Consider the following 24616-nt stretch of genomic DNA (forward strand, 5'->3'; position numbering starts at 1 on the left):
AGGATATCTACTGAATACAATCCAGCCCATAATGTGGCGACAGCTCACCATACCATATACATCAATAAATTGAAGTGATGATGAAAATGTAGTCACATGTGCCGTGTTATACGTAAACAGAGTACATATTTAGTATGGTTTTCCATCCTTCTCGAAACCCTGGATTCCATATCTCGGTTCAATGACATGTCATTACAATCCTGACGCCTAAATATACAAAATACCGTTATATCCAATCTCGAGGACTATATTCAATCCTCTTCCCCAACAGAACAACGACCTAAATATGGGGAATAATTTTGCACAAATGCCAGCAAGACACTGAACTAAAAACACATACATCGTGTGATAATATCCATGTTCCTAGCTGCGCATCATCTTACACCAGCCCAACGGCCCTTGGCTGTAGCAGATGGGCCGAGAGTGAGCCGACGACCAATGTTGCCAAAGCAGACGCAGCTACAAAAGAGAACACTCAGCATCCACATGCCTGTCTCGAGTGTATCCTGGTGTGCGAATCCGCCAAGAATAGGAACGACTTCATCCTGGGATGGCGTCGTGGCATTCACCAACTGTCTGAATGGAGCGTGAGCGGGCGCAGGCATCATGTCAGGGTTCACACCAAGGAGAATAATCGATCCTGTCAAGCCAACAGCAGTTGAAAGGAAGAATCCAGGCTTGGAGCGGTCAATAAGCCACCACAAGAGAGGGTTGACCATTGCCAGTGTTAGCGATACTTGGAGAGTAGACGCCCAGGCCACCTTGCGCTACAAGCTGTTAGTTGCACTCATACATATAATTTCCTGTTGGTTGACTTACAATCGCAAATACAATTCCTACAAAGGCACCGATAGCTCGGATCGCAATCGCCCAGTCAGTCCCCGAATCGTCATCCTTTGCTGGAGCATTCTCAACCACAGCTTCATCCTCCTTTTCTCCAAACGAGTCCTCCCAGACTCGATCGAACCAAGGAAACAGCGCTCCCAGTGCAACACCAGCGAGACCCCAAAATGATAGGTGCGCCCAGTTGTATGTACCACCAGAGGCATGGTTGTCCGAGTCACTGTTGAAGCGAGACGTGACCAACATACCGTAACCAACACCGAGAACGAAAAGCAACAGCCCTCTCATTACCAAAGCACCAGCCGAAGGGGAGGTTTTCACAGGCGCAGGAGGTGGTTGGGTGCGAATCGACGATCGGCGACGGATTTGGTGTGATCGGTCTTTCATAAAGTCGAATGTGGCATCGTCGATACCGGATCGCTTGATGGGAGTCTGAGCACCTGTGCCCCATGGCGTATCAAGTTCATCGCGATCGGCAAAGACGCGGTCGCGCGAGGAGGAGGATGTAGTGGGAGAGTATATGCCGAAAAGCGTTGAGGACGTCAAGTTCATAAACGACTGCGGTCTGCTCAAGGTTGAGTTCCCAGGTTCGGGCGTTGGTTGCAAGAAGCGCGCAATGTTGGCGTCTTGCGCTGGAGCGGGCGTTGGGGGAGACGAGTTCTCGCTCGGAGGTGTAGGAGTTGTTAGATTGAGGTCGAAAGGTCTTCGAGGGACGGGGCGAATAAGAGGGGGTCCGTCGTCAGCCATTGTGTGTGTATGTGTGAAGTCTAGTTTTCTATAACTTCAAGTCGTTAGAAAGGGTTCAACAAAATGATATTGGGGTGAGCAGTAATGGAAATTGAGGCCCAAGTTCTAGACTCTCCCCAGTTCAGCTGAACCTGCAAGTCTCAATATCATGCAATGCAATGTCACTTTACTCACAATCTTGATTCAGATAGGCAATTGTGCGTTGCAACCTTCAGGATTTCAATGCAAGGCAAAAAAGAGATTGCTTGTCAAAAGTTGAAGTTGTTGGGGTATTTCAAGGCTTTACAACCCTGTCTGTCTGTCTACTTCCACGACTCAAGCTAATGAGCACGGATAAAAATAGGTACCTAGAACCAGGATATCCGCAACCGAGAAAGCAATTGAGTGTGAATGGAAGAACAACTGAAGGATTTGGGTTGCTTCTGCAGTTTGAGACGCTGAGAGTCTGAAGGGTCCCTGGACTGGATTGACTCGAGTGGCAAAGATTGGGGAGAAGAGGTATGTGAGAGGAAAGTAAACACAAGCTTCAAAGCTCAGCCAGTATAGATTGAGAAGGATAATGTTGAAAAACTAGAAAAAGAAAAAGAAGAGAAAAGAGGAGGCACAGTTGTAATGTACCTACCAAGCTAATGTACGGCAACGCTCTTCACATGCTCACAAGACATGGAAAACATGACAAGAGACGCACGACTAGTCGTTTGAGGGCCCCAGGAATTACGTAGATATGCCCCATTTACCTCCACTGCAGGAGACCCCTTGTCCATGGGGGACGAATTGGATCCCTGTTGTTTACTATTCGAGATGTCACTATAAAGTCAGTGCTTATTGTCGTTCTTGACAAACAGTTTTGATGTGAGTAGATGAAAGAAGAATTGAATAACTAGCTGGGTTAGGTGACAATGACTACCAACAACTAAACACCCTTTGTCAAGTCAGTATTTAGAATCCTTCGCTTGTGTGTTAAAATACGGAACCCATTCCCGATCATCATGCATCCGTCCAATCGCGTTCATTACCCCACATTCAGGATGCCTCAAGCTCGAATTCCAGACTCCGTGGTTGGTCACTTTATGCTCTTGACTTGCATTTCACAACCCCTCGTGATGGACTACAGTGTCGTACCTTTTTTACCCTACCCCATTCACGGGGCCTAGGCACGTTCCCACCCCTGGCTCTAAAGCCCGCTGAAGAATGAGGAGCCAAAGACCTCTTTGTCAAACCAAAGAAACACGCGAGAGCCACAACACATTTATACATGAAAGAAACAAGATCATTTTTTCATATATCACAAATCTGTCTCTTCATCGCATTCTCTAATCTGGTCTTACTGCAGTGAGCACAATCTATGTGGGTCGCATGCTTCGATTTGCATGTGATACTGGGCGCATAAGAAGCTGACAGTCACCACAGTCACCATCTTATCACCAAATAGGTATTCATACATTACTTTATATTTAACCAAAAACGTCAATAACCTGACAGCCACACATCCGTCATCCCTTTAAACTAACCTCCATTTTAATCCTCTTCGCTATCGCTTCCCTCATCCTCGTCCTCATCATCCAGCTCATCATCACTATCCTCAACGCCATCAGGTCGGGGTATCATCATAAATCCCGTCATGCAGGTGATCCTGTTTTGCGTTTCATATGTCCCCAACAATTCTCCCTTGCCCTCAACCTCATTCTTGCTGTCACCCTGCAACTCCGACACTCCCACTCGCCACAAACGGACCCGTCCATCACTGCTTCCACCAGCCACGTACAGCGTCGAGGCGTCCTCCGCACTCGGCACCACCACAAAGTCCTTGATGCGGCCCTGGACTCCGTCTGACTTGCCGCCGAGCTGACCCACCAACTTGGCCGTTGGAAGCTTCTTGTCCTCCGAGTCGGGTTTTGTGAGGTCCGATTCCTTGGTAGAGAAAAACAGAATTCTGCCGTCCTCAGTAGCAACGGCCAAAAGGTTGGTATCCCCCTCTTTTTCCAATGCAACATAAAAGAATTGATGCACCTTTGTTCGGATTGATCCCATGATTCTGCACTTGGGCACACTGTCCATGCCAAATGCAATAATATCCCGGTCAAATCCAATAGCGAATTCATCCGCTCCATCAACGCTTCCCCAAACAACTCTTCGTCCCTCGCCAGTAGAGTGCTTTCCTTCACCAGCCTCCTGCAGGATCTCCCTGCCAAAGTTCAGCACTCCAGCCTTCTTGCCAGTGACCAGGTTCCATAATCGCATTGAACGCTCGCCCTTGCTGACAGTAATCATAAGCTTCATACTGGGATGGATGGCAAAGTCGTTGACGCCAGACGGTGTACCTCCAAAGGGTGCTGTATCGCCACTGGGGCGGCCCATGGGCTTGGCGATAGGTGCCTTGATGTTGCTGAGCAGAGACCAGTCTCGGGTTCGTGTGACCGCAATCGTAGAATCTTCGCTTGACGATAGAAGCTTCGATCTTGTAGGGAAGCAAAGAGATGTGACCGTTGAAGAGTGGTGAAGCAGCGTGCCGACCTCCCGGTTCTTGGAGTTCTCGAGAATCGGTCGTGGTGCCACCTTGGCCATAACGTCCTGGTTCTTTCGGCTTGGGGGATGCGCAGAAAGGTTGTAAACATTCACGCGCTCATCAGTGGCACCAGAAGCAAGCATGACCTTTTGTGTCTGTCCAGGGACAGGCGCTGAAATGGGCGATACAGCAACGCAACGGATAGCTGAAGTATGGGCATTAAACAAGAACGAGTCCGCGAACTCGGCCTTCTCCTTGCCTCCAACTGTCACTACCAATCCGTGAAGGATTCGATCGTAGGAGCCGACAACGATTTGAATTGTCTCGGGCGCATTCGAGGCGGTCTTGGTGGTTGTAGTCTTCTTCGCAGGCGCGGAAGCCTTTTCCTTGACGGGCTTTTCCTTGAGGACCTTGGAGCCCTTGACCTTCTTCGTGATGACGGAAGGCCCAGAAGCGGACTCGCTCTGTGCGACGGCTTGTCTCTTGCGTTTGGCCATTTTGTCTGATTTGTTTTGATGTTTGGTAGTCGTTACAGAAAGCTTCTGTTCAAGTCACTAAGAACCTTGGCTTGCAATGGAGAAAAAAATATTGGGAGATAAGATAAGGGTGGGTACCGGCCCCACCACACGCTTGACCTTCTTAACGAACGGTCTAGGCTCATCCGATTGATTGACTGACTGATATGCTGGACGCTATGCGCTGAGTATATTCAAATGTACATGTAATGCAATATGGCAGTTCTAGATACCTTCACCGTTGTCTATTTACCGGGTTGATCCTCCGTTATGCCCACCAATCTCCCGCTCGACCATCTCAATCGAGCCTAGGCTGGGAAACCGCTTGGAAAAGTCCTGTAGATAATCATCCTTCTCTTGAGCTGTCATCTCCAGCATTTGTTGTCCGGGGCTATCCATGCTGATTAGATCATCCGACGTTTGGGCACGATTTGGCTTCTGAGGCGATGGTGGCCTCTGACCAGTTGGGAGGCTGTTGAGATGCACTGGCTTCTTTGGAGCTGGAGGCTTCATTGGGGGCTTTGATGCTAGAGCTGCAGGCGCCGATGCTGTTGAAGAAGGGCTGTGGACTTGAGAAGCATCGCCTCGTGTCTTTGTCACATTCAAAGGCTTCTTCGGCACTCCTGGAAGGGGCTTCTCAGACTTTTCACCAGCCTCAGAAGTGTCAGTATACTTTCCATAACCTTGAGCAGTCCTTTGAATGTTGGTTGGTTTTTGTTCCTCGCTCAAAAGACTTTGAACTCGGTTCTGAATACTGACAGCACGCGAGACTCCTCCGATGCTCTTTGGGGGAACTGGTGGCCCGCGCTGTCCCGCAGCTACCCGCTTCCGATATTCAGCTTGCGCTGCTTCCACCCGCTGCTCCTCTTCTAGAAGCTTCAAGCGTTCCATCTCGCGCCTCATTTCAGGTGTTACGCGGTCCTCGTCCTCATGAACATGACCATCGTCGCTGCGTCCGTCGGTTGCCTCGGATCCAGCAATGGGGGTCAAATCACGGCGGCTTGCCTCCCTCTCTGGCGACGGAACTCTTCCATTGTTAGGAGAGCTGCCTTCGAAGAGCTTAAATGCATCTCCAAATTTACCGGCGAGAATGTTTTTGTTGCCCGACAGCGCAGTCAAGCTGGAGCGCTTGCCAGCCTTAACTCGCTCTGAGTCTTCCAGACTCCTCAAAAAATCCATATCGCTCGATGCGCGCGGCTCGTCCGCAGGCTCCTGATAAGGAGAGGAGCCCCGAGGCGGTCGACTCGAGGAACGCGATGCGGCCTCTCTCTCACGCAGGAAATCAAGAGTTGTACCCTCGAGGTTAGTGCTAGCGGGTCGGGGCCGTGGCAGAGCTGATGGAGCTGACGGAGCTGGTGAAGCACGAGCTGATGGGTCCAGGAGGTCAATACGAGGACGGCCACCTTCGAGGGACGGTCTAGACGAAGACGGCTGCTGGTCATGGCCAGGCTGCTGGTAAGATGGAATTCTTTGAATGAAAGAAGGGCGGGGTTCTTCCGCATTCCATTGCCCTGCGCTGTGGTCAGGCTGCCTTGTAGCGCTGCTAGCTCGAGCATAATCATGAGCATCATGCTGAGCAGGCTGCTCCGCCTCTTGGTTGAATCTTTCCGGTGGTGGCGTTGAGGTCATTGTGCCGGTAGAGACATATCGCGAGCCAGACTGAGAAGAGATGGCCTGTAACTCGGGGTTGTTGCTGATGATGGACTGTGCCCTACTGATATCAGGTCTACTTGGTGCAGATAAAGTCTTTGTCAGTGAAGGCTCAAGAGGAGGTGAAGCGACAGCAGCTTGGTGTCCAACAGGGGTGACCGAGTGCGTCCTAGACACTGGCTTCGGACGAGGAGAATCGGTTGGGGGAGTTGCAAAGGCCTCCTCAGCTAATTTTGCAGTCACTCTGTCCTTCAGATCTGAGGATGCGTTGACTGGCGAAATTGGTGAGGAAACATCGAAATCGAACCCGCCCCCCTGATCGTGCAACAACGAGAACTGGTCAAGTGTGGGAAAACGAGACGACAATTCATCAAACCCCTTTGGAGCGGCCTTTGCATCCAGAGCCGCGAATGGATCCCCTCCTGCCTTCCGCATAGGGGAAGCTTCCGGTTTCTGGGATACGTTGCCCGGGGCTGGGGAAGCAGTCGGTCGTCCTCTCCTCATGGGCACGACATCGGGGATGAACTGTTTCTTAGGTTCGACTCGTTCGAAAACAGCGCCCACAGCTGGCGCTTGGTCCGGTTTCTGAGCAATGTGTTGGGGGCTGTCAGTTCTAGTGTGGGGTTGAGAACGACCGCTGTAGATCTACGAATTGTCAATATGGGCTCATTTGTTCGGGAGGATATACTTACATCATGAACAGGAACATCGCGTCCTTGCATTGCGCATCCTTCCTTTAGCACTTGATAAATGTTTGGTCGATCGTGTAGGTTTTCTCTCAACATTGATGCTACATTCTGTTAGTATTTATGAAACAATCCAGGGCCAACGAGCAGTACCTATCAATTTCTTGAGTCTATCGGAAAAGACTGGGTGACTAGGGAATCGGTAGCTGGCGTTTAAAATCGCCAATTGGCCCTGGTCCTCGAAAGGTGTAGTATAGTAGCACAACTTGTACAGCAAAACGCCCAATGCCCAAATATCAGACTTTTCGTTTATAGGTTGCTTGCGGTATACATCAATCATCTCGGGACTCCTGTACTGCATCGTGGTGTGTTTCTGAATGTCTTCGTCCACGAGGCGGCATTCAGTGACGGTGGTGGGGGCGGGTTGAGGTGATGCTGCTGATCCGAAATCGCAAAGCTTAAATCGTTTAGAAGATCCTCTGGCGGTAATAAGGACATTTTCAACTTTAATATCGCGATGCAGCAGTGGTGGTTTAAGGTAGTGCATACACGCGAGACCCTCAGCGATGTCGGTGAAGATGTTGAGGATCTCGGGTTCGGTAAGGCGGTGCTGTAGCCTGGTGTTCATAAAATCGATCAAACCGCCGCCATCGCAAAACTCCATTAGCAGAAAAACTTCATAACCTCCTCCTTGAAGTTCAGAAGCATGCGAGTCGATATATGTAACGATCGGTCGGTGGCCTTTGAGGCGCTTCATTGTTTCAACCTCGGTGCGCATGCCCCGCAAGGTATCCTTATCAGGCACCGCAACTCGCTTCAGGACAGCTTGATCAGTGCCGTCAACAGGCTTGGCCAACTTGACGAGGTATACATGGGCGAAGCCTCCTTCGGAGAGATATTTTTGAATCACCACACGGTGACTGCCAACCTGAATCTTTGTGCCTGGCGCGAAGGTGCCAGCGGGAGCGACTCCAGGGACAGCTACGGGGGCGGAACCGTAAGGAGCATGATGGTGTTTGTTGGCCAACATGTGCGCGGGAGGGTATTGACCGTGTGAAGCCATCGTGAGCAGAGGTATAGAGAAGTTTGGAGGATGACGGTTGAGGAGCGATTCGAAGGTGAGGGAGATGACGGCAACCCCGTCCGTGAGGGAGGGAGCAAGTTAGAGCCAAGGAGCCAAGAGAGGACGAACAATGGCGGTAGGAAAGGGGTCGAAGTAGTTGAGGATTGGAGTAGAAGAAATGGCAAAGCTAAAGCTGAAGATTCAAGTCATCTGGATCAAGCACACACAATCAAGCAATAGATCAATTCAAAGCGGGCGCATGGTCGAGTTGATGCAAAAACACATGGCCCCTTGGTAAGATGTTGGAGGTTGCAGGCCTGACCTGCCTATCATACCCAGGTAACGGTACTGGAGTTAGGTCCATAGGTTCGCTGCTCAGTGGCTTGGGCTTAGCCTCCCCGGATCGAGCACTCCACTGTTGGTGAGCATTCCATTCATCCAATGAGTGTTTAGACGAGACGGAGAATTATCGGTAAATATTTTTATAAAGTAATGTACTATGTAAACGGACGAACTATCTGTGTACTACAGTTACTTTTGTTTTTTTTATATTAAAACAGCACATGGTTGTACTTGGAGCGTGACTTTAAATTTGGTCAATGTCTTGGATCTGACAATGGTTTAGGTTGGTCAAGTTTTGTGACGGATAATGTTATGGCTGGTATGCTAGACCGATGTTTCATCCACCTGACTTGACTGACAATGTTTCGTTTCGTCTTTACACATCACTACAGCGGGCAAGCGGGTCAATGATGTGTTGTTCAACGGAGTACTTTAATTTTCTGCATGCATCAACTTTCGACCTCGACATTTGACATTTTACTCCAGTAGCGAATAGGGAGTTGCCGAGAATGCGGCTCTCTGCAGGATGGGCCCTTGACACGTAGGTATTCTACTGATAAATACCGCAAAGAGGTCCAGAAAGGAACGAATAGACATTTACGCAAAGTAAATAGTAGGGTAACAATAAAGGATAATTCTCAGCTTCGAGTTCAGGGTGCTCTCATTTTATTCGTTATTTTGTTCGGTAGTAGTTGTAAGCCTATCTATGCCCAGCTTTCCGTCTACCCTGCACCATGAATATATCATGGAGACGGTTCTGTTCTCCCAACTATGTGTGGTTGTAAGTGAAATTAACGACATAGAGTTGTTTTAGCGTAAAAATCCTCTAATAGAGAAGTGTCGGATCTCTGATATATTCTAGTTTCATGTGTAGTCTTGTAGGAATCTGTGACAAGATTGAGCACAACCATTGGTGAACGAACCACAGCTAGACATTGAGTTTAAGGTCGTCATTGATGCTGGATTTTGATTCCAGCTCAAGTCAGTACATGTTCTATTTGTCAACATCTCAGCTTCAACCCATTTAAAGTAGCTCATGTCAATTACACAGATGTTGTTCCACCGTTATACATACCCATTCGTCTGCAAAAATAAGCCAACACCAACCAAAGACTCGGCCGACCAATGCATCTATTCTTAGTAAAATGCGTGATTGCAGATCTTTGGAAATAAAGACTCGACGGGAAAACCGAGAAAATGGTTCGATAAGGACCTTCTAGAATGAACGTGCTGTAACATTACATTACAGTAGACTCGAGCTTGAGGAAACAAGAGGCTCCATGTGTTTAGACTTATCCCGGGAAGCCCTCCACTGGTTCCCGAGCAGGGGTCAACCTGCAACCACTCAAATGGTTCGTCAAAACTACGTCATGGTTTCCATGGACTGATCTGATGTTTTCTTCTCAGTCCTTTTTCTGTCTTTTCAGGCTCATTTTAGCCCGCGACATCGGGCGTCCCGTTGGTACCAAGAGAGACAGAGTTTGTTCCCATCAGCAGCCACAAACGGCAAAGAGAAAGCCCAATACTTTTGCAGTACTTGACTTTGATATGATCTTGTTATGTTTCTAGGTAGTATATCTCAAGTCATTCTTTTCGCAACATGATGTCGACAGTTTCCGAATTATGCAAACTACTGCTACGCTACCCTGCCGTAGAATATTGTGGTTCTATTCTGTACTGTAATTGACTCGATATCCCATGTGGGTTCCAGCTGACCTCACTCGGAGGTCACGGCACTAGAGAGTCTTGGTCTAATGACTGGCAGATGCGTTCATGTGCCGAGAAGGATCACTTATTGATCAGTGAGTAACTATTTTCAGTGCCCAAGGCGCCTATACCGGGCCGTTAATCTAGAACCTTGGACCTGGTAATGTAACCATTGCCTACCATCCTGGAGAGAGTTTATAACAACGTTGTCGCGCTCTTTGTTCAAGCCTGATTCTTGCCTTTCTTTTTCAACCTTTTTGTCTCTACATCTCACACCATTCATCTATCCAATCTCTATCCGCACAATTGTTATACAAAAACTCTAAGATGCCTGCTTCAACTTCCTCTCAAATGCAAATGCCCCGTGAGCCGGCTCCCGTAGCGTTTGCTGCTGAACGAACCAGCACCGAACAGCCGGTATGTAGAACCATTAGCCTCCGGCTAGACCGGATTCTTTCAAACATCTCATTTTCTATCAGCCCAAATATGAGTTTGAACGGCGATTTGAATATTTACTAACTGGCTTCTAATAGCGACCGATTCAACCCATGACCATGGAACAACCTGAACTGAGCATGCGAGGAGGCAAGAATGGCGACGGCGGTGTAAGAACAACCAACTCCTCAAACCTCTACTAGCAAATAACTAACACCCCCAGGCTATCTGCTGTGGCATTTGCGCTGGTCTATGTTGCTTTGAATGCCTAGACTGCTGCTGTTAATGGGATTCCATGACCAAATACGGAGAGGATAGAGTATAGTTCTGGCGTTCAGGCATTAATATTGGGAGGATTTATCAAAGGGATATATACAATCATTGGCTAATGATGTAACGAACTATTTACGTTCTATACATGTCTAATAATGACTATACCACAGACATCTTGCTTTTGTTCCTCTTCAGTGACCATTCCATAGTTTCAAGTTATTCTAGACAACAACCTCTTCAAGTCGCTTTACCACATCCTCATAAAATGTCATTGATAACTTCTCAGCGACTTCATCTTGAGTCTCGTCATCGCCTTCTTTGAGTCCCAGCTCTTCACCACCAGCCAGGCATTTCCTTGTCGCATTCTCAAACCTCTCTCCCATATCAGCACCGATCGCTGCAACTCTATCCTCTTTCAACAGAGCCTCTCGAATGCCGCGTACAATATCTGGCCGCCCGCGCGCACGTCGTATATCAATGCGCAAAACATCTTCAATAGGCCGCCAGTGCGCCAATTCGACCTGGATAACACCCAGACTGTAAATATCGAAGCTCTTCTTTGATCGCTCCCTGTCTCGTCTACGATTTGACTGGGCGTTTGGGTGTCTGTACAGATCGTGCTCTGCATCATCTCCCGGCGCATCGGTCATCTCTTCCGAGCCACCTGGGCGGGAGAAGTCAAAGCCCGAAAGGAACGGCTGTCGATAATCGACACGTCCGTCGCGTGCTCGAAAGAACAACACGTTATGACCGCGGAGGCCTTTGTGCAGCCATTGGACGGCGTGGAGGTAGAGAAGACAGTTGCTGAGGGCATGCGCAATGTGAACTCGTTCTGTGACACGCGGCTTGCAAATACTGGGGTCTTGTAGTAGCTCACGAAGCGACACAGGCGGTAGTGACGCATGCAAGTTGTCGTCGGACGGACGTTCAAAGATGAGACCGAGTCGGCGGTCGAGAATGTCAACGTCGTCGTCTGCGACATTTGGGTCGGCCTTGTCAAAGAAGCCAAGACAGTGAGGTGTGCGGAAAGCCTCTGGCTTTGGACTGTGATTCAAGAGAGCAGCCAATTTGCGGACTCGTTCGATTATGTCGGCTTTGGAGAGAGAACCTGGTTGTGTGTCTGCGTTGTCATAGTCCTTCCACTCGATCCAAACTTTTTTCTTACCTTGGGCTGTTTTTATTAATGCTTCGCATCTTGGGACTTCTGATTCATCAACCTCGGGATCCAACTCGATGAGATATCGCGGAACGAACAAGTTCCGTTGATGACCAGGCTTCGCAAGGTCCAGGAACCTGGCAGCAGCTTCATCGATGACTGTAGGAATTTCTGTCGTTGGGTCGATAGTCTCGTTGAACGCTTTGAACTTGGCAAGTCTCGACAACTGCCTTAATGCGTCAGCGTTGGCCTCCCTCTCCCGCTTGGACATCTGCGAGGGCCCCCCTGGAGAGTTTGCGTCAAGCTGGGACTTGAGAGCTAACACGAGATGACTCAGATCGGCGATCTTGTGATGGAGTAATAGGACCCCACGGTTAGTATCTTGTACAGTGTTGCGAATCTCGACCTGCAATGAGTGGTCGAGGATATTTGTCATGTTGTCATTAAGTAGTGAGAACTTGGCCAGAAGCCTCTCAAATCCTTGCTTGTCAAACGAACTCCATCGCAGTCTAGTGAGATTATCAGAGGACTTGTTCTTGAGCTCGGACATGGCCTTTTTGATAAAGTTCCTTTTCTTCTCAGTCATAGGATAGTTTGACAGCTTGGCATCTTTCTCTGGAGACTCTAAAGCACCATCCTTATCCGCCACAACAAAGAGGTTGTTGTGTTTCTTCTGATACTCGGTAAACTCATTAAACAGACACTGAATCTGGACAAGCAGATCGATTACAGTCTGACGATGAAGATTGAACACGTTGGAGTTGAGGACCTTTTCCTGATTCTTGGCATCTAGATCAAGAAGGCCGGATGCCTCACTCCAGCAAAACAGGCGTTGCTGCTCCATCCTGAGGCGCAAATTCAGATACTTGCAGTCATCCTCATAGCCCAAAGCCGTGATAAGAAGCTGTATCCCTGACGCAAGGTCAACGCTGAGTATGATTGACCAGGCGGGAAATTAGGTAGGTACCTTGAATACATCCCGTATAGACTTGCAAGCTGATGGAAGCAACTCCCAGCGCCAAGCCGGCAAGTGATATTGGATCCATTACGGCTCGGCCTGTTCTCAACTGCAGCTTATTCTCAGATCTTGTCCCGGAGCAAAGACGAAGCGGGAGGCTGTGCAGCTGAACGAGGCGTAGGCAAAGCCGACAGAACGCCTTTGTGGTCAGGTAGAGCTGTCAGTTTCAGACTAGCTACAATGAAAAGACGGCTGAAATAATATCATGCGGGGTGATAACATGGTACGGAAATACTGTAAGTAGCAACTCCTAGGTACTGATAGTAGAAACCCCACTGATTAGAAATTGTAATTACTATTCATTTCTGGCCTCATTAATAAAAGCAAAAACAGAAATTGTTAACTAGACCGCCAAGTTGCGTAGCATTATTCTTGTAACAGAGTTGGTAGTTCAAAGACTTGCATGTTGAGCCAGCTTTGAAGATCCAAAGTTCGGTATCATGAAAAAAGAAGCATCCCCAATTCTTGCGCAACGCTAACCTATTCAGAAAGGTGGGTAAACCATGACGGTAATCAGCCTTCATTCTTGCTCAGTAAGCCATCCCAGAAGACCGGGTACGTTGCCCGCCGAGCTGTCAAGGCTGAGGGCGTGTCACACGCTTTGCGGGCCGCAATTACCCTTTTCATGTATTTGTATTTCAAGCATTGGCTCAAAACGAGTCAGGATATGCTAGGAAAGTGGCTCAAATTGAGTTGTGCGGCATTGCTTTGCCGGCATGCATGCAAGCGAGTTCTTTCATCACAACCGTTTGTTATCCACGATACAACATGCAGGTGGCTTATTCGACTAGCAAAGACTTGGCAGAAGCTTGGGCCTGTTAAGGAACTTCAGCTTCCAAGATCAGGTCGTGTCTTGATACGTGCGACAAGGCCAACGAGTAGTTGATCTCCAACAAGCGGCCGACCATTGATCCCTCGACGAGCGGCCGACCGTGGCACAAAGGCAGTGTCACTTTCAGCGCTAAGACTATTTAAACATCTGTCATACATATCAAGGCGTTGGGAAATAATCGGAACTGATATGTCTCCAGTGTCTCGGTACACTAGGAGCAGCGCTTTACCATGCGCTTGGACCAAATTTTGACTACTGGACCACGATCTGAAGTGCCACGAGACTATCCTTTAGACTGTAGTCCTTTAACGCCCGCACCGAGAATAGCTTCAAGTCTATCTATGTGTGTATTTACCAAGATATCAACGAGTAATCCACTGAATATAAACACCCCTCATGTCCTTGTAATAGAATTGAGACTTGACTAGCCTCAAAGTTGCCTCACAAGGCCAGACGATTTGTGTGATGCAGGAAAGAAAGTCTCTACCGCCATTTTGTGACAGCTCATTGGCCAGGACAAAGGTTTCACTGCGAATGGCAGTCGGTGGTGTTTTTTGTATCAACCCCTGTCAACACGCAGAGCTACGGCGATGACCGACGCCATACCGGTACCGTTTGATTCACGTGATGACCCTCTGCATGAATACCTCAGAAACACAATCAAGTTGTATGTATGGGGGATTTGAAATACATAGCCAAGAATTCAGCCCAGTCTTCTTCCCAGATTGCCATGAGCTCATGCTCTACGCTAAATACGGGTGGTATGGAAATTAACTAACCCCTGTTTCCCGCTAGTTAGGGCTGAAGTCGGGACCTTGTAAGATCCATGCTTGGTTCACAGTAAACGGGGATTCCTAAAAGAGATACTGGACCACATGCCTAACTTATCATTAGGCTTCATCAATGTACGTATCGCACAGAGCCCTCGTTCACTGAGTGGCCAGGTTATCAGAGAGCTAGGCTACTGAACAGGGGTGTATTATTGCGTTGCCTTGCAGGGCATGTGGATGGATGGACGGAGGGCTGCTCCATCCCCCATGGCACTCGACTGCCGTGCCTTATTTTCTGGAAAGCTAAGAGAATACATAATAAATGGATCATCCTGGAACATTCTCTTCTCCTACCAAAATGCTGCTATTATTATTAGATGATTATTCAACTAGCAAATTTAGCTGTTTAAACATAGCATCATTGATACAGTAAGCAGTTTACTCTCCCAAGTGCCGGGGCTGTCACTCACGCCCTGCGTTACAAAGTCTCAACTCACTCACCGGCTTATATTCTAAACTTGGAATTGTCTATTTTATTTAGATAAAACAGCCACTTTCATCAGTCTCCACAAGGTCTATATCTTTCGATATGAGCACTAACACTTCACGACCTCATGCTTCCTCCTCTTCCCCTCTGTCTTTCTACTCTCCACTCCCTTATACTCCATACTCTTACACGAACAAGAAGGTCCATTATAGCTGGAACTCGCCTAATATGAGCTCATCGAATGCTTTCCAGCAGACCATTCTAAATAGCAGAGAGGATGCAATCTCAGGCCCTGAAGAGTTATCTTCCAACTCAAATTCCCCTAGCTCTACCGCCTTCACGACTGACGGAAGGACTTCACCCTGTGGCTCGATATCGGCAGCGACTGAAGCAGGCCGTTTCAGTGTCACTTCTGTCCCAGCTGCTTGCCTAGCCTGTGTAAGTTTCCTCTTATCTCATTAGATCCCTTTGCCATGGTGCTAACAAAACCTTCTCATTAGCGAAGCAAGCACCTAAAATGTGACGGAGTGAACCCATGCTCTCGTTGTCTCACTTCTGGCTCTGATTGTGTTTATGTCGCCTCAAGACGTGGTTACAAAGGCCCTCGACGGAACACCACCCAGAAAGTCACGAAACGTCCTAGTCCGTCACCCGGCCAATCTCGAGCACCAAGTCGAAGTGGTGATGGCCCCATGTCGCTTCGATCAACACACTCTCCGTTTCCAGTGTCATCACAGTCTCCTTCTTTGGGCACGGATCCTACCTTCTTGACCCCTTATATGGGCGATGACATGTGGAGCTCGCCATTGCCAACTCCATTCCTTGATCCTGCTCTAGCCACGAGCAGTAGCATGGAGACCGACACATCTTTCTTTCAACCATACGGCACTTCAGATCCATCTAACGACATGTTCAACCTTTTCGCCAACCAACACCACGAATCCATTCCTACACAAACCGCAATACCTACTTTTGCCGAACACTGTATCGACTATTTCTACAATTACTTTCATGCTGCTCATCCCTTTGTATTGCCAAAGGAAGCTCTTCTCCGCATTAGGCATGAGACGGCTTTGGAACCCGTAGTCGCTGCAATGCGCTGGATAGGTTCTCTGTATATACCTGCATGTCCACATCGGGGCCAACTCTTCCAGGAAGCCCATCAATTGATCTACAAGCATGACCGTCGCAAAGACGGCTTTCTGGTCCAAGCCTTGTTGCTTCTCCTAATTTGTCTCGACGGGCAGGGCTTGCAAGAAAAGGCTCGAGAAATAATGTCCGAAGTTGAGACAATTGCCATTGAAATAGGCCTCAACACAATATCCTTTGCAAACATACACGGGCGCGGGACGGTAGTAATGGAAGAGAGTTGGCGACGAACTTGGTGGGAACTTTTTGTAATCGATGGCCTGATTGCTGGGATTCACAAAAAGACAAACTTTCCGCTATTTGACTTTGTTTCTGAAGTTGCGCTTCCCTGTGAGGAATACCAATACCTCTCGGAGGTGAGTATTATTTTTTTCTGTTCAACTGTTTTACCTTGACTAACTACCTGTTAAGGACATTCCACAGCCCGCATACCTCGAGGACGTGGACGATAGTAGTTTCTATGGTCTGAACCGTGAGTTCTCATCGTTCACATATCGAGTTAAATCCGCTCAGATCCTCGGCAAGCTCTTGAGGAGTGGCCCTGCCACTGGACCCGACGATGAAAGCCTCGGCCGTATCGAGACATTACTCACAGACTGGCGTCGCAGTCTCCCCCAGTCAAAAAAGGACGGGTTATACCAGAGTGGCAGATTGGACGAAATGATGTTCCAGGCGTATATGATAGCCCACACTACGTCAATTCTGCTTCACCAACCGTACTCACAGTTGAACTTGTCGTCAAGCCAATTGGCTGACCCAAGCACTTTACATGGCTCGAACGATAACCTCGACGCCCATACAAAGTACACGATATATTCCGCCGCAGAAATCAGCAAACTTCTTACCCATCGCGTCTCACTTCTTTCACATACACACTTCCTCAACTACGTGGTACGAATGTCCTCAACAATACACCTTACCAAATGGGCTCTGCCCCTTACATCACATGAAGACAGCTACAGCAGAGTGCATCGGTTTATTCGACTTAACAACACTGCTTTCTCAAAAATGGCTCCAATATGGAGCGCTGCTGAACGAGAAGGCCGCTCAGCGAAAAGTATGGCGCAGGACATCTACCAAGGGAAAAAACAGAAGCAACTAATGCCTCAGGTTTGGTATGGTATCAACCACGAAGTGGCAATGAATATAATTGCCGAGGATGAGGCTATTATGCAAGAGTTTGAGAGCATATCGAGTACGCCTGGCATGTTGGGCCAGTAAACGGATACCAAACCTACAATAGTTAGACAGATATACTGCAGCCTTCCACAATGAGCGATGAGGCTTGTGGCTTGCCAAAGTCCCTTGATTGTATTGGCAATTATTTAACTTTCACGTGTTGTTAAGATAGCTCCAGTACGTACTTTTCTAGTCCCCGAGGGTCCGAAATGACGGGGCTTGTCTAAACTCAGCCCTGCATCTTACACCAAATCAGCGGTAACCAATTAAGGAAGAAAGTTTCAAAGTTTAGATGGGTTCGGCAATTCATTACCGGTCTTGGTCGGAGCTGAATAGACGCCGATGTAAATAAGATGACGTGGATATCACAATATCCACAAATTGGTGCCCGGAGGAATTGCATACTTCATTATCACAACATTGAATTACACGATGACTAGAAATTTGTATGTTTGAATTTGACTGATTTTGAAGGATAAGAAGGGTAATTACACTAGTCGAGTCTTGGCAAAATAGTTGATGTAAGAGAGTGAATGAATGGTAGCTGCATGGAATGAAGGCTGCATTGGATACTTCACATCCACCAACGCACTGCGGGCCGGAAAGATTTGTGGCTGAGTGACGTATCACAAATTATAGGTAATATTTGCTGATTTGATCTTTAGCTAACTTTGGGCTGAGGTAGCGGGCAGTCCGTTGATGACACGGGCAATATTCAAGACGCCGGCGGCTGAGACGCATGTCATCTTTGTCTCACTTCAATAATAATAAAATAACGAATTCATCGGCTTTAAGAAGCGAAATCCCCTAAATATATGATGTGTCAATTACTCCTTTAATATCATTCAATCATTCAAGCATACCATCATGGTACTAAAAGGCTCAGAAAACAGCATGGACTCTGAACAACGTCCAGTTGCAGAGAAACATCTCGTCAACACGACAATTAAAAACTTTACCTGGAGCAACGTCACCGTAACTGTCAAGGATAGAGAGACCAAGCAGCCAAAGGCGATTGTTGACAATGTTCAAGGTATTGTTGAAGCCGGTGAGATATGCGCCCTTATGGGACCTTCTGGCTGTGGCAAGACAACGCTTCTCAACGTGTTAGCACGTCGTCCGACAAATGCGAGCAACGTTGAAGAACAAGTACTTGTCAACGGCAAGCACTTGTCACTTGCAGAGTTTCGAGAAGTATCGTGCTTTGTTGAGCAGGAAGATGCTCTCATTGGATCGTTGACTGTTCGAGAAACACTCGAGTTCTCATCACGACTCGCTAGTTCGAGGTAGGTGTTTTGAAGCAGACCGTATAAATGGTATCTTCTAACTTTCAGTAGTTCCCTGTCTAGAAAGGAACGTAATGTTCGTATAGACAACCTTCTCGAATCCTTTGGCCTGGTCGAACAAGCCAACACTCTCATCGGCACACCCATCCGCAAGGGCATATCAGGCGGCCAGAAGCGTCGTGTAGGCGTCGCAAGTCAACTGATCACTAGCCCTAAGCTTCTTTTCCTTGACGAACCTACAAGTGGTCTTGATTCAGCTGCTAGTCTAGAGGTGGTCAAATACCTTCGCGCGGTAGCGAAACGCAACAACCTCATTGTCATTTGCTCTATTCATCAACCTTCAACTTCGACCTTTAACATGTTTGATAAACTGCTTCTCCTCTCCGGTGGAAAGACACATTACTTTGGTCCTGTAAGCAGCGTCGCTGCTTATTACGCCCAAGTTGGAGCTCCACTGCCTCAATACGTCAACCCAGCAGAGCATCTCCTTGAACTGGTCAACATTGATTTTGCGCAAAACAGGGGAGAAGCATCGCGCAACCTTGAATCTCTTCAGGATTCTTGGGTGGCTTCGCAACAGGCGAGCCAAGTCAGTGATGCAATCAAGACTGCCGGATCTTCAGGTGGTGATTGGAGTGTTGAGAATATCGAGAAGAGGCCTAGCATGCCGAGCCTTACATTGACTTTGCTACACCGAAGCTTTATTAAGAGTTATCGGGATGTTGTCGCTTATGGTATTCGCCTAGCCATGTACTTGGGCTTGGCAATTATGATGGGCACTGTTTGGCTGAGATTGGATCCAGAACAAGAGTCTATCCAACCATTCATCAATGCCATCTTCTTTGGCTCAGCCTTTATGAGCTTCATGGCTGTGGCTTATGTCCCTGCATTTATCGAAGACCGACTGCAGTACGTTAAAGAGCACCACAACGGACTGTACGGTGCTACCGAACTGATCTTGTCCAACTTCTTGATCGGTATACCGTATCTCTTCATCATATCGGCCCTGTTTTCGGTTATCTCATACTGGCTCTCCAACTTTCAGCCCACGGCAACGGCGTTCTTTACATGGGTCATGTGGCTGTTCCTTGACCTGTTGGCAGCCGAGTCGCTCGTCGTTTTCATGACGTCGTTGTTCCCAAGCTTTGTCATCTCGCTTGCGCTGGTGGCTTTCGCAAACGGGTTGTGGATGTCTGTCGGTGGGTTCATGGTGCCCCCAACGATTCTAAACGTCTTTTACAAGTACGTGTTCCACTATTGGGACTATCAGAAGTACGTCTTTGAAGGCATGATGGTGAATGAATTTTCGAAGCGCGTGTATAGCTGTGGCGATGGATGTCAATGCATGTACCGATCTCCTTTGGCGGATCAGTGTGAGATTGATGGACAGGCTGTGTTGAATCAATACGGATACTCTAGTGGTCATTTGGGTCGAAACGTGGGCATCATGATCTCCATCATTGTTGGATATAGGATTGCGGCGTGGCTGGTTCTTGTGTTGAGGAAGTGAGAGGTCTTGCTATCTAATTCATGCATTATTATTGTTTAATACTATTCCATGTACATGGTAAAAAGCAATTCCAACCACCTTACCCGCACACTGCATACACTGTCTTGTCTTGTATTCTAGAAGATGCATTATACACTAACAAGAAGCGATCGATGTACCTGCATATGATGGACCTTGGTACAAAGCTGGTAGCGACACTATGACTACAATATCGGGATAACCGATCGTCTCTAGGGAAACTGCGGTTAGACTCTACTATTCTATCTCAGCTTGATGGTCTTTGCGTAATAGAATTATTCACAAATCATGACAACTGGGTTACATCTCTCAGGTACAGACGAGACGGATCATACGGCAACTGGGCCCGACAGAGGAAGACAAGAGGTTGGGACAACGCACAGATCGACAAGTCCCCTGACGTTGCCTGACTTGGTCTGGCCTGACCTGAGCGATATAGATGCAAAAGCTGACTTAACACGTCAACTCGATTCGTAGCCGAAGCGTTCGTTTATGTCAGGTTTCAAAAATATACCATGTGGGTTCGATCATAGATACGGTGAGGGACGGGACGAGTCATTCTTTAGTACGATATGCACACTTTTTGCGTCAGGCTTGGATTTGTTTTTTAAGGTCATGTTGTGTATCCCAAGGTTGTCTAGTTGATCGTTTTGGCTGACCGTTTTCAAAGCTAATTGATCTCTAATACAATGCATTGTGTTGGATAGCTCTTGGAAGAATGGTTCATAGCTTAGAGTCAGAATCTACACCGCTGGCCACCACCAGTAGCAAGATCCAATACGTATACAGACCCCACATTTACCATGAAAAGTGCCTAACCTGGCAGGTCCAAGGTCCTGTTCTGCCCACTCACTGGATCGCTGTACGCTACGCTACGGCGTATGATGGATGCGCTGGCTAGTCCCCTAGTCCCGCGGTTTCCCCACCAACCACGCCTAGCAACCAACGGTGACGGGAAGGGCGAACCATCTTCCAAGTCCCCAAGTCCCAAGTCTCAAATCCCAAGTCTTCATTCAAGCTTGGCTTGGTTTGTGTCTCCATCTTCCGTTCTACAGACTTGACGGACTCTCTAGCCATTTTTGTCTTTTTCTCTTTGCTCTGTCTGCCTTAACGATTTTACGACCATTAAGATAGCACGAGCAATATGTTTCTGACAGGCTCCATAGCCTAAGACATCGTCATCCGCTTCTCGACCTATACGCAACTTGCGAAAACACCAACAGTAGATAGCCCACACATCTTTCCGCATTCCGATCTCGAGACACGATCCATATCAAGACCCTACAGACGTCCACTACTTGATCATACGAAATACATCGACCCAATCTGAAACAGGACCTTTCTCATTGTCGTCGCCATCATGGCGCCGGCAGCAGGCGAGTTCTCTGCACCTGGTGCAGTCAGTTATGATTCAAACACCCAGGTTGTCGGGGATGGGACGTGGGATTTCGACAAGAATACTTTTCTATTGCCTAATTTGCAGGGCACTAACTTCGAGACTACCCGCTACAATGGTATTCAACCCAAATCGTAGTTTTGTACACAGAATCCGACTAACACTGAGTCACAGGCATGGGAAATAGATTCTCGACACTTACCCAGTATCATGGCCTTGTCTTGGCACACGGTCTTTTGGGTGTTATCGTCTTCCTTTTCCTCATACCTTTCTCGGTCATGACTGCAAGATTCTACTCACGACGTCCCGGCTGGGCCATTAAGTATCATGCCCAACTTAACGTCTTCTCTGTCTTGCTCTTGGTACCCGTATTCATTCTGGGCTACTTTGCAGTTGGCCCGGAAAGAAGTTTGACTAACCCGCATCATGGAATCGGTGTTGCGATATTCACCCTCTTCCTGGTCCAGGTACTCGGTGGTTGGATCGTACGTAGGATTACCAAGGCTCGATCTTTGCGCATCATGATTCACCAATGGATCGGCCGGTCAATCGCTCTCCTGGGAATGGCACAGATCCCTCTTGGTCTCACTTTGTATGGATCACCTCTCTATCTGTTTATCATGTATGCTGTTTGGATGTTTATCTTGGTTATCCTGTATTTCATCTTGAGCTGGCGGTCTGCCAACCAACGGGACTACTATATGGATGGAGGACGATCGGAAGTCCGTTCAGAGATGCGCTCCGAGCTGGCACCAACAGAGGATACCCGAACTCGACTAACTGAGTCCGAGTTGTTCTCCGAATACAAGTCGGAACCTCCAAAGAACAAGGCTAAGTGGCTGGGCCCTCTCGCTGCCCTTGGTGGATTGGCGGCCTTGGCTCGAGGACGGAACAAGAACCGGAACCTAGACAACGGCAGTCGAGTCCGCAGCCGATCTCCTTCTCTTGATCGTAGCCAGAGACCAGAAGTCGTAGCTTCTAGGAATGGCTCAGCCAGCTACCTCACTGGATATACCGGCGAAAAGTACTCTGACGTTACCGGAAAGGACAACGCAGGTGGCAGAGGAGGCGGCTTCGCAAAGTTCTTGGGTGGCTTCGGACTTGGAAAGTTCTTCTCTAAGAAACAACAACCCCAGGACGGAGATTATTCTGAGTATTCTGCTGTGTCGACCGAAACGCCCAGACGTCACCGTGCAACCCGCAGCGTTCCCAGCATGAGCGACGTTACTAGAACTGATTTGACTAGCACCACTACACCTGACCGCAATAGAGACCCTGGAAGTCGTGGACCGCCACCTGTAATGTCGCAGATGAGGAGCGCTGCTGATGGTACCGAAACTGCCCTGAGCTCGCCTCCGCCATCCGTCACCCCTCGAAGCAAACGATATGGGCCAAACTCTCGACGCAGTGTTTTCGAAGAGTCGGATTATTCATCTTATGTCAGTCCGTCTCGACGCCCACCGCCTGAGAAGTCTGGTGGTGGTTTTGCCAAGGGTTTACTGGGAGGTCTAGGTTTCGGTTGGTTTACGAAGAAGATGGCGGACAGGAAAGCAGCAAAGGAAGATCAGCGCTTGCGTGATGAAGAGGACCTAAGATCCGGCACCTCACTCTCTAGGTTTTCCGCAGACGGATACGACTCTCCTGGCCGACGAGGCGATCGCCGACCAGTTCAACGTCGCCAAACGGGTTACCCTCCTACTGACACGATCCTGTCCTCCGAAATGTCCGAATCAACTATCGAGCCCCGGCCTGCTCGAGGCAACTATGTCTCCCCTACTGAACCCCTGGATTCAACCGTCGTACCAGCCGGTCGCGCAGGAAACCGTTCAAGACGAAATAGTGAGCATGTCTCGATGCCCGCGATGCCCCCGGACCCTCGCGGCATCCTAGCACCAATGGCCCCTACTGAAACTACTGCCTCAGGTCTATCACCCGGATCCCGTGTCCAGCGATCTCGTCACAAATCCGCCCCCAGTGAGGATGGCTCCCGTTACGAGCGCTATGCATCACCCGCCAGTGTTAGCGTGAAGATGAAAGTCCACGATGACAAGAACAAGAACGTGACCCTCCGAAGACTCACGGAAGAAGAAGCAAAGGCAGCCCGTGGCCGAAGAGACTCCGCCAGTAGCCTTTCCGGACTCGATACCCCCACGAAAGGTCGCCGGTATCGAAGAGACTCCAGCCACAAGCGGACCGAATCGGCTGCTGAGCGAAGAGCAGAAGAAGATGATGATATAGCTTCTTTGGCCCCTCCTAACCCTACCTTTGCGAAACAGAAACGACGAGGCAAAGATTCAGCATATTATTCTGGACAACCGGCACCGGCGCCATCAATAGGCACCTCAGCACAATTCAACCAGACGGTCTCGAGTCTGGCTGAGAGTCACGGTACTTGGAGTTGCATTACTCCTTCCGTGAGAACTTCTGCTCCTGGGCCTTCTGTTGGGCCAGGCGAGGGATCTGCCGCTGCGGAGGACCGACGAAACCGAAGACGGCAAGAGAGAAGACGTGCTAGCGGACAAACCGCAGATGCCCCTGCCAATGTCGACATGTTTGATTAAGCTGGGAGAGGTTGGAGAAAGTTTACCTGCCAGCTATTGATTGACTTGTAGACGGCTGGTGAAGGACAAAAGGTTGCATCGTGGAAAAGAATCCTGGCATGAACGGCGTTCTGGAGGGAACTTTGCAAATTTAGGAAGGCCACATCATGTCACGTTGTTTTCAATGCTTGTTTGCAGATAGACTTGTTGAAGGATGGTACTGATGTCGATAAACGAACGACGAACTGATTGATGGATTGATTGATTGATTGATTTAAGAATGGTAAATAGTATATGGCATTTTTCTTATAACTAGAGTACGAAGAGATCCACATAGGATTGACGATAATGAATTCAGAATTGCGTTTCTTTCAGATAGATCGAATATATATGCATGTGATTATTATGTTGACATCTCCTTAGAGTGACCTATAATTAACTAAAATTATTGGCTTATATCACGCTTGCACTTAGCTAAAGCTCCCTTCCAGAAGTCCAATTCCGACGA

The 24616-nt window shown here is 48.4% G+C and overlaps 8 protein-coding genes across 8 annotated transcripts; 4 read left to right on the forward strand and 4 right to left on the reverse strand.

Moving 5' to 3' along the window:
- Nucleotides 1-374: 374 nt before the first annotated feature.
- Nucleotides 375-1590, reverse strand: FSST1_010716 (insulin-induced protein-domain-containing protein; the record flags this gene model as incomplete). Its single annotated transcript, XM_083233776.1, has 2 exons — nt 375-767; nt 820-1590. 2 exons carry the CDS (start codon nt 1588-1590, stop codon nt 375-377), a joined length of 1164 nt encoding a protein of 387 aa, XP_083080412.1.
- Nucleotides 1591-3108: 1518 nt separating this feature from the next.
- On the reverse strand, nt 3109-4593 carry FSST1_010717 (WD40-repeat-containing domain protein; the record flags this gene model as incomplete). Its single annotated transcript, XM_083233777.1, has 1 exon — nt 3109-4593. One exon carries the CDS (start codon nt 4591-4593, stop codon nt 3109-3111), a length of 1485 nt encoding a protein of 494 aa, XP_083080413.1.
- A 267-nt stretch (nt 4594-4860) lies between these two features.
- On the reverse strand, nt 4861-8010 carry FSST1_010718 (uncharacterized protein; the record flags this gene model as incomplete). The annotated part of the gene is made up of 3 exons (XM_083233778.1): nt 4861-6906; nt 6954-7051; nt 7101-8010. The coding sequence occupies 3 exons, from the start codon at nt 8008-8010 to the stop codon at nt 4861-4863; spliced, it is 3054 nt and encodes a 1017-aa protein (XP_083080414.1).
- Nucleotides 8011-10386: 2376 nt separating this feature from the next.
- FSST1_010719 (uncharacterized protein) lies at nt 10387-10780 on the forward strand (the record flags this gene model as incomplete). The annotated part of the gene is made up of 3 exons (XM_083233779.1): nt 10387-10476; nt 10593-10664; nt 10718-10780. 3 exons carry the CDS (start codon nt 10387-10389, stop codon nt 10778-10780), a joined length of 225 nt encoding a protein of 74 aa, XP_083080415.1.
- Nucleotides 10781-10988: 208 nt separating this feature from the next.
- FSST1_010720 (HeLo domain-containing protein) lies at nt 10989-12969 on the reverse strand (the record flags this gene model as incomplete). Its single annotated transcript, XM_083233780.1, has 2 exons — nt 10989-12835; nt 12891-12969. 2 exons carry the CDS (start codon nt 12967-12969, stop codon nt 10989-10991), a joined length of 1926 nt encoding a protein of 641 aa, XP_083080416.1.
- A 2163-nt stretch (nt 12970-15132) lies between these two features.
- On the forward strand, nt 15133-17400 carry FSST1_010721 (Zn(II)2Cys6 transcription factor; the record flags this gene model as incomplete). Its single annotated transcript, XM_083233781.1, has 3 exons — nt 15133-15468; nt 15531-16535; nt 16591-17400. The coding sequence occupies 3 exons, from the start codon at nt 15133-15135 to the stop codon at nt 17398-17400; spliced, it is 2151 nt and encodes a 716-aa protein (XP_083080417.1).
- An 825-nt stretch (nt 17401-18225) lies between these two features.
- FSST1_010722 (P-loop containing nucleoside triphosphate hydrolase protein) lies at nt 18226-20154 on the forward strand (the record flags this gene model as incomplete). The annotated part of the gene is made up of 2 exons (XM_083233783.1): nt 18226-18644; nt 18696-20154. 2 exons carry the CDS (start codon nt 18226-18228, stop codon nt 20152-20154), a joined length of 1878 nt encoding a protein of 625 aa, XP_083080418.1.
- A 1378-nt stretch (nt 20155-21532) lies between these two features.
- Nucleotides 21533-24129, forward strand: FSST1_010723 (cytochrome b561 domain-containing protein; the record flags this gene model as incomplete). The annotated part of the gene is made up of 2 exons (XM_083233784.1): nt 21533-21686; nt 21743-24129. 2 exons carry the CDS (start codon nt 21533-21535, stop codon nt 24127-24129), a joined length of 2541 nt encoding a protein of 846 aa, XP_083080419.1.
- Nucleotides 24130-24616: the final 487 nt, after the last annotated feature.

The sequence above is a fragment of the Fusarium sambucinum genome, chromosome III (assembly GCF_050947815.1).
Source record: "Fusarium sambucinum isolate potato_lamoka chromosome III, whole genome shotgun sequence".
Taxonomy (NCBI): domain Eukaryota; kingdom Fungi; phylum Ascomycota; class Sordariomycetes; order Hypocreales; family Nectriaceae; genus Fusarium; species Fusarium sambucinum.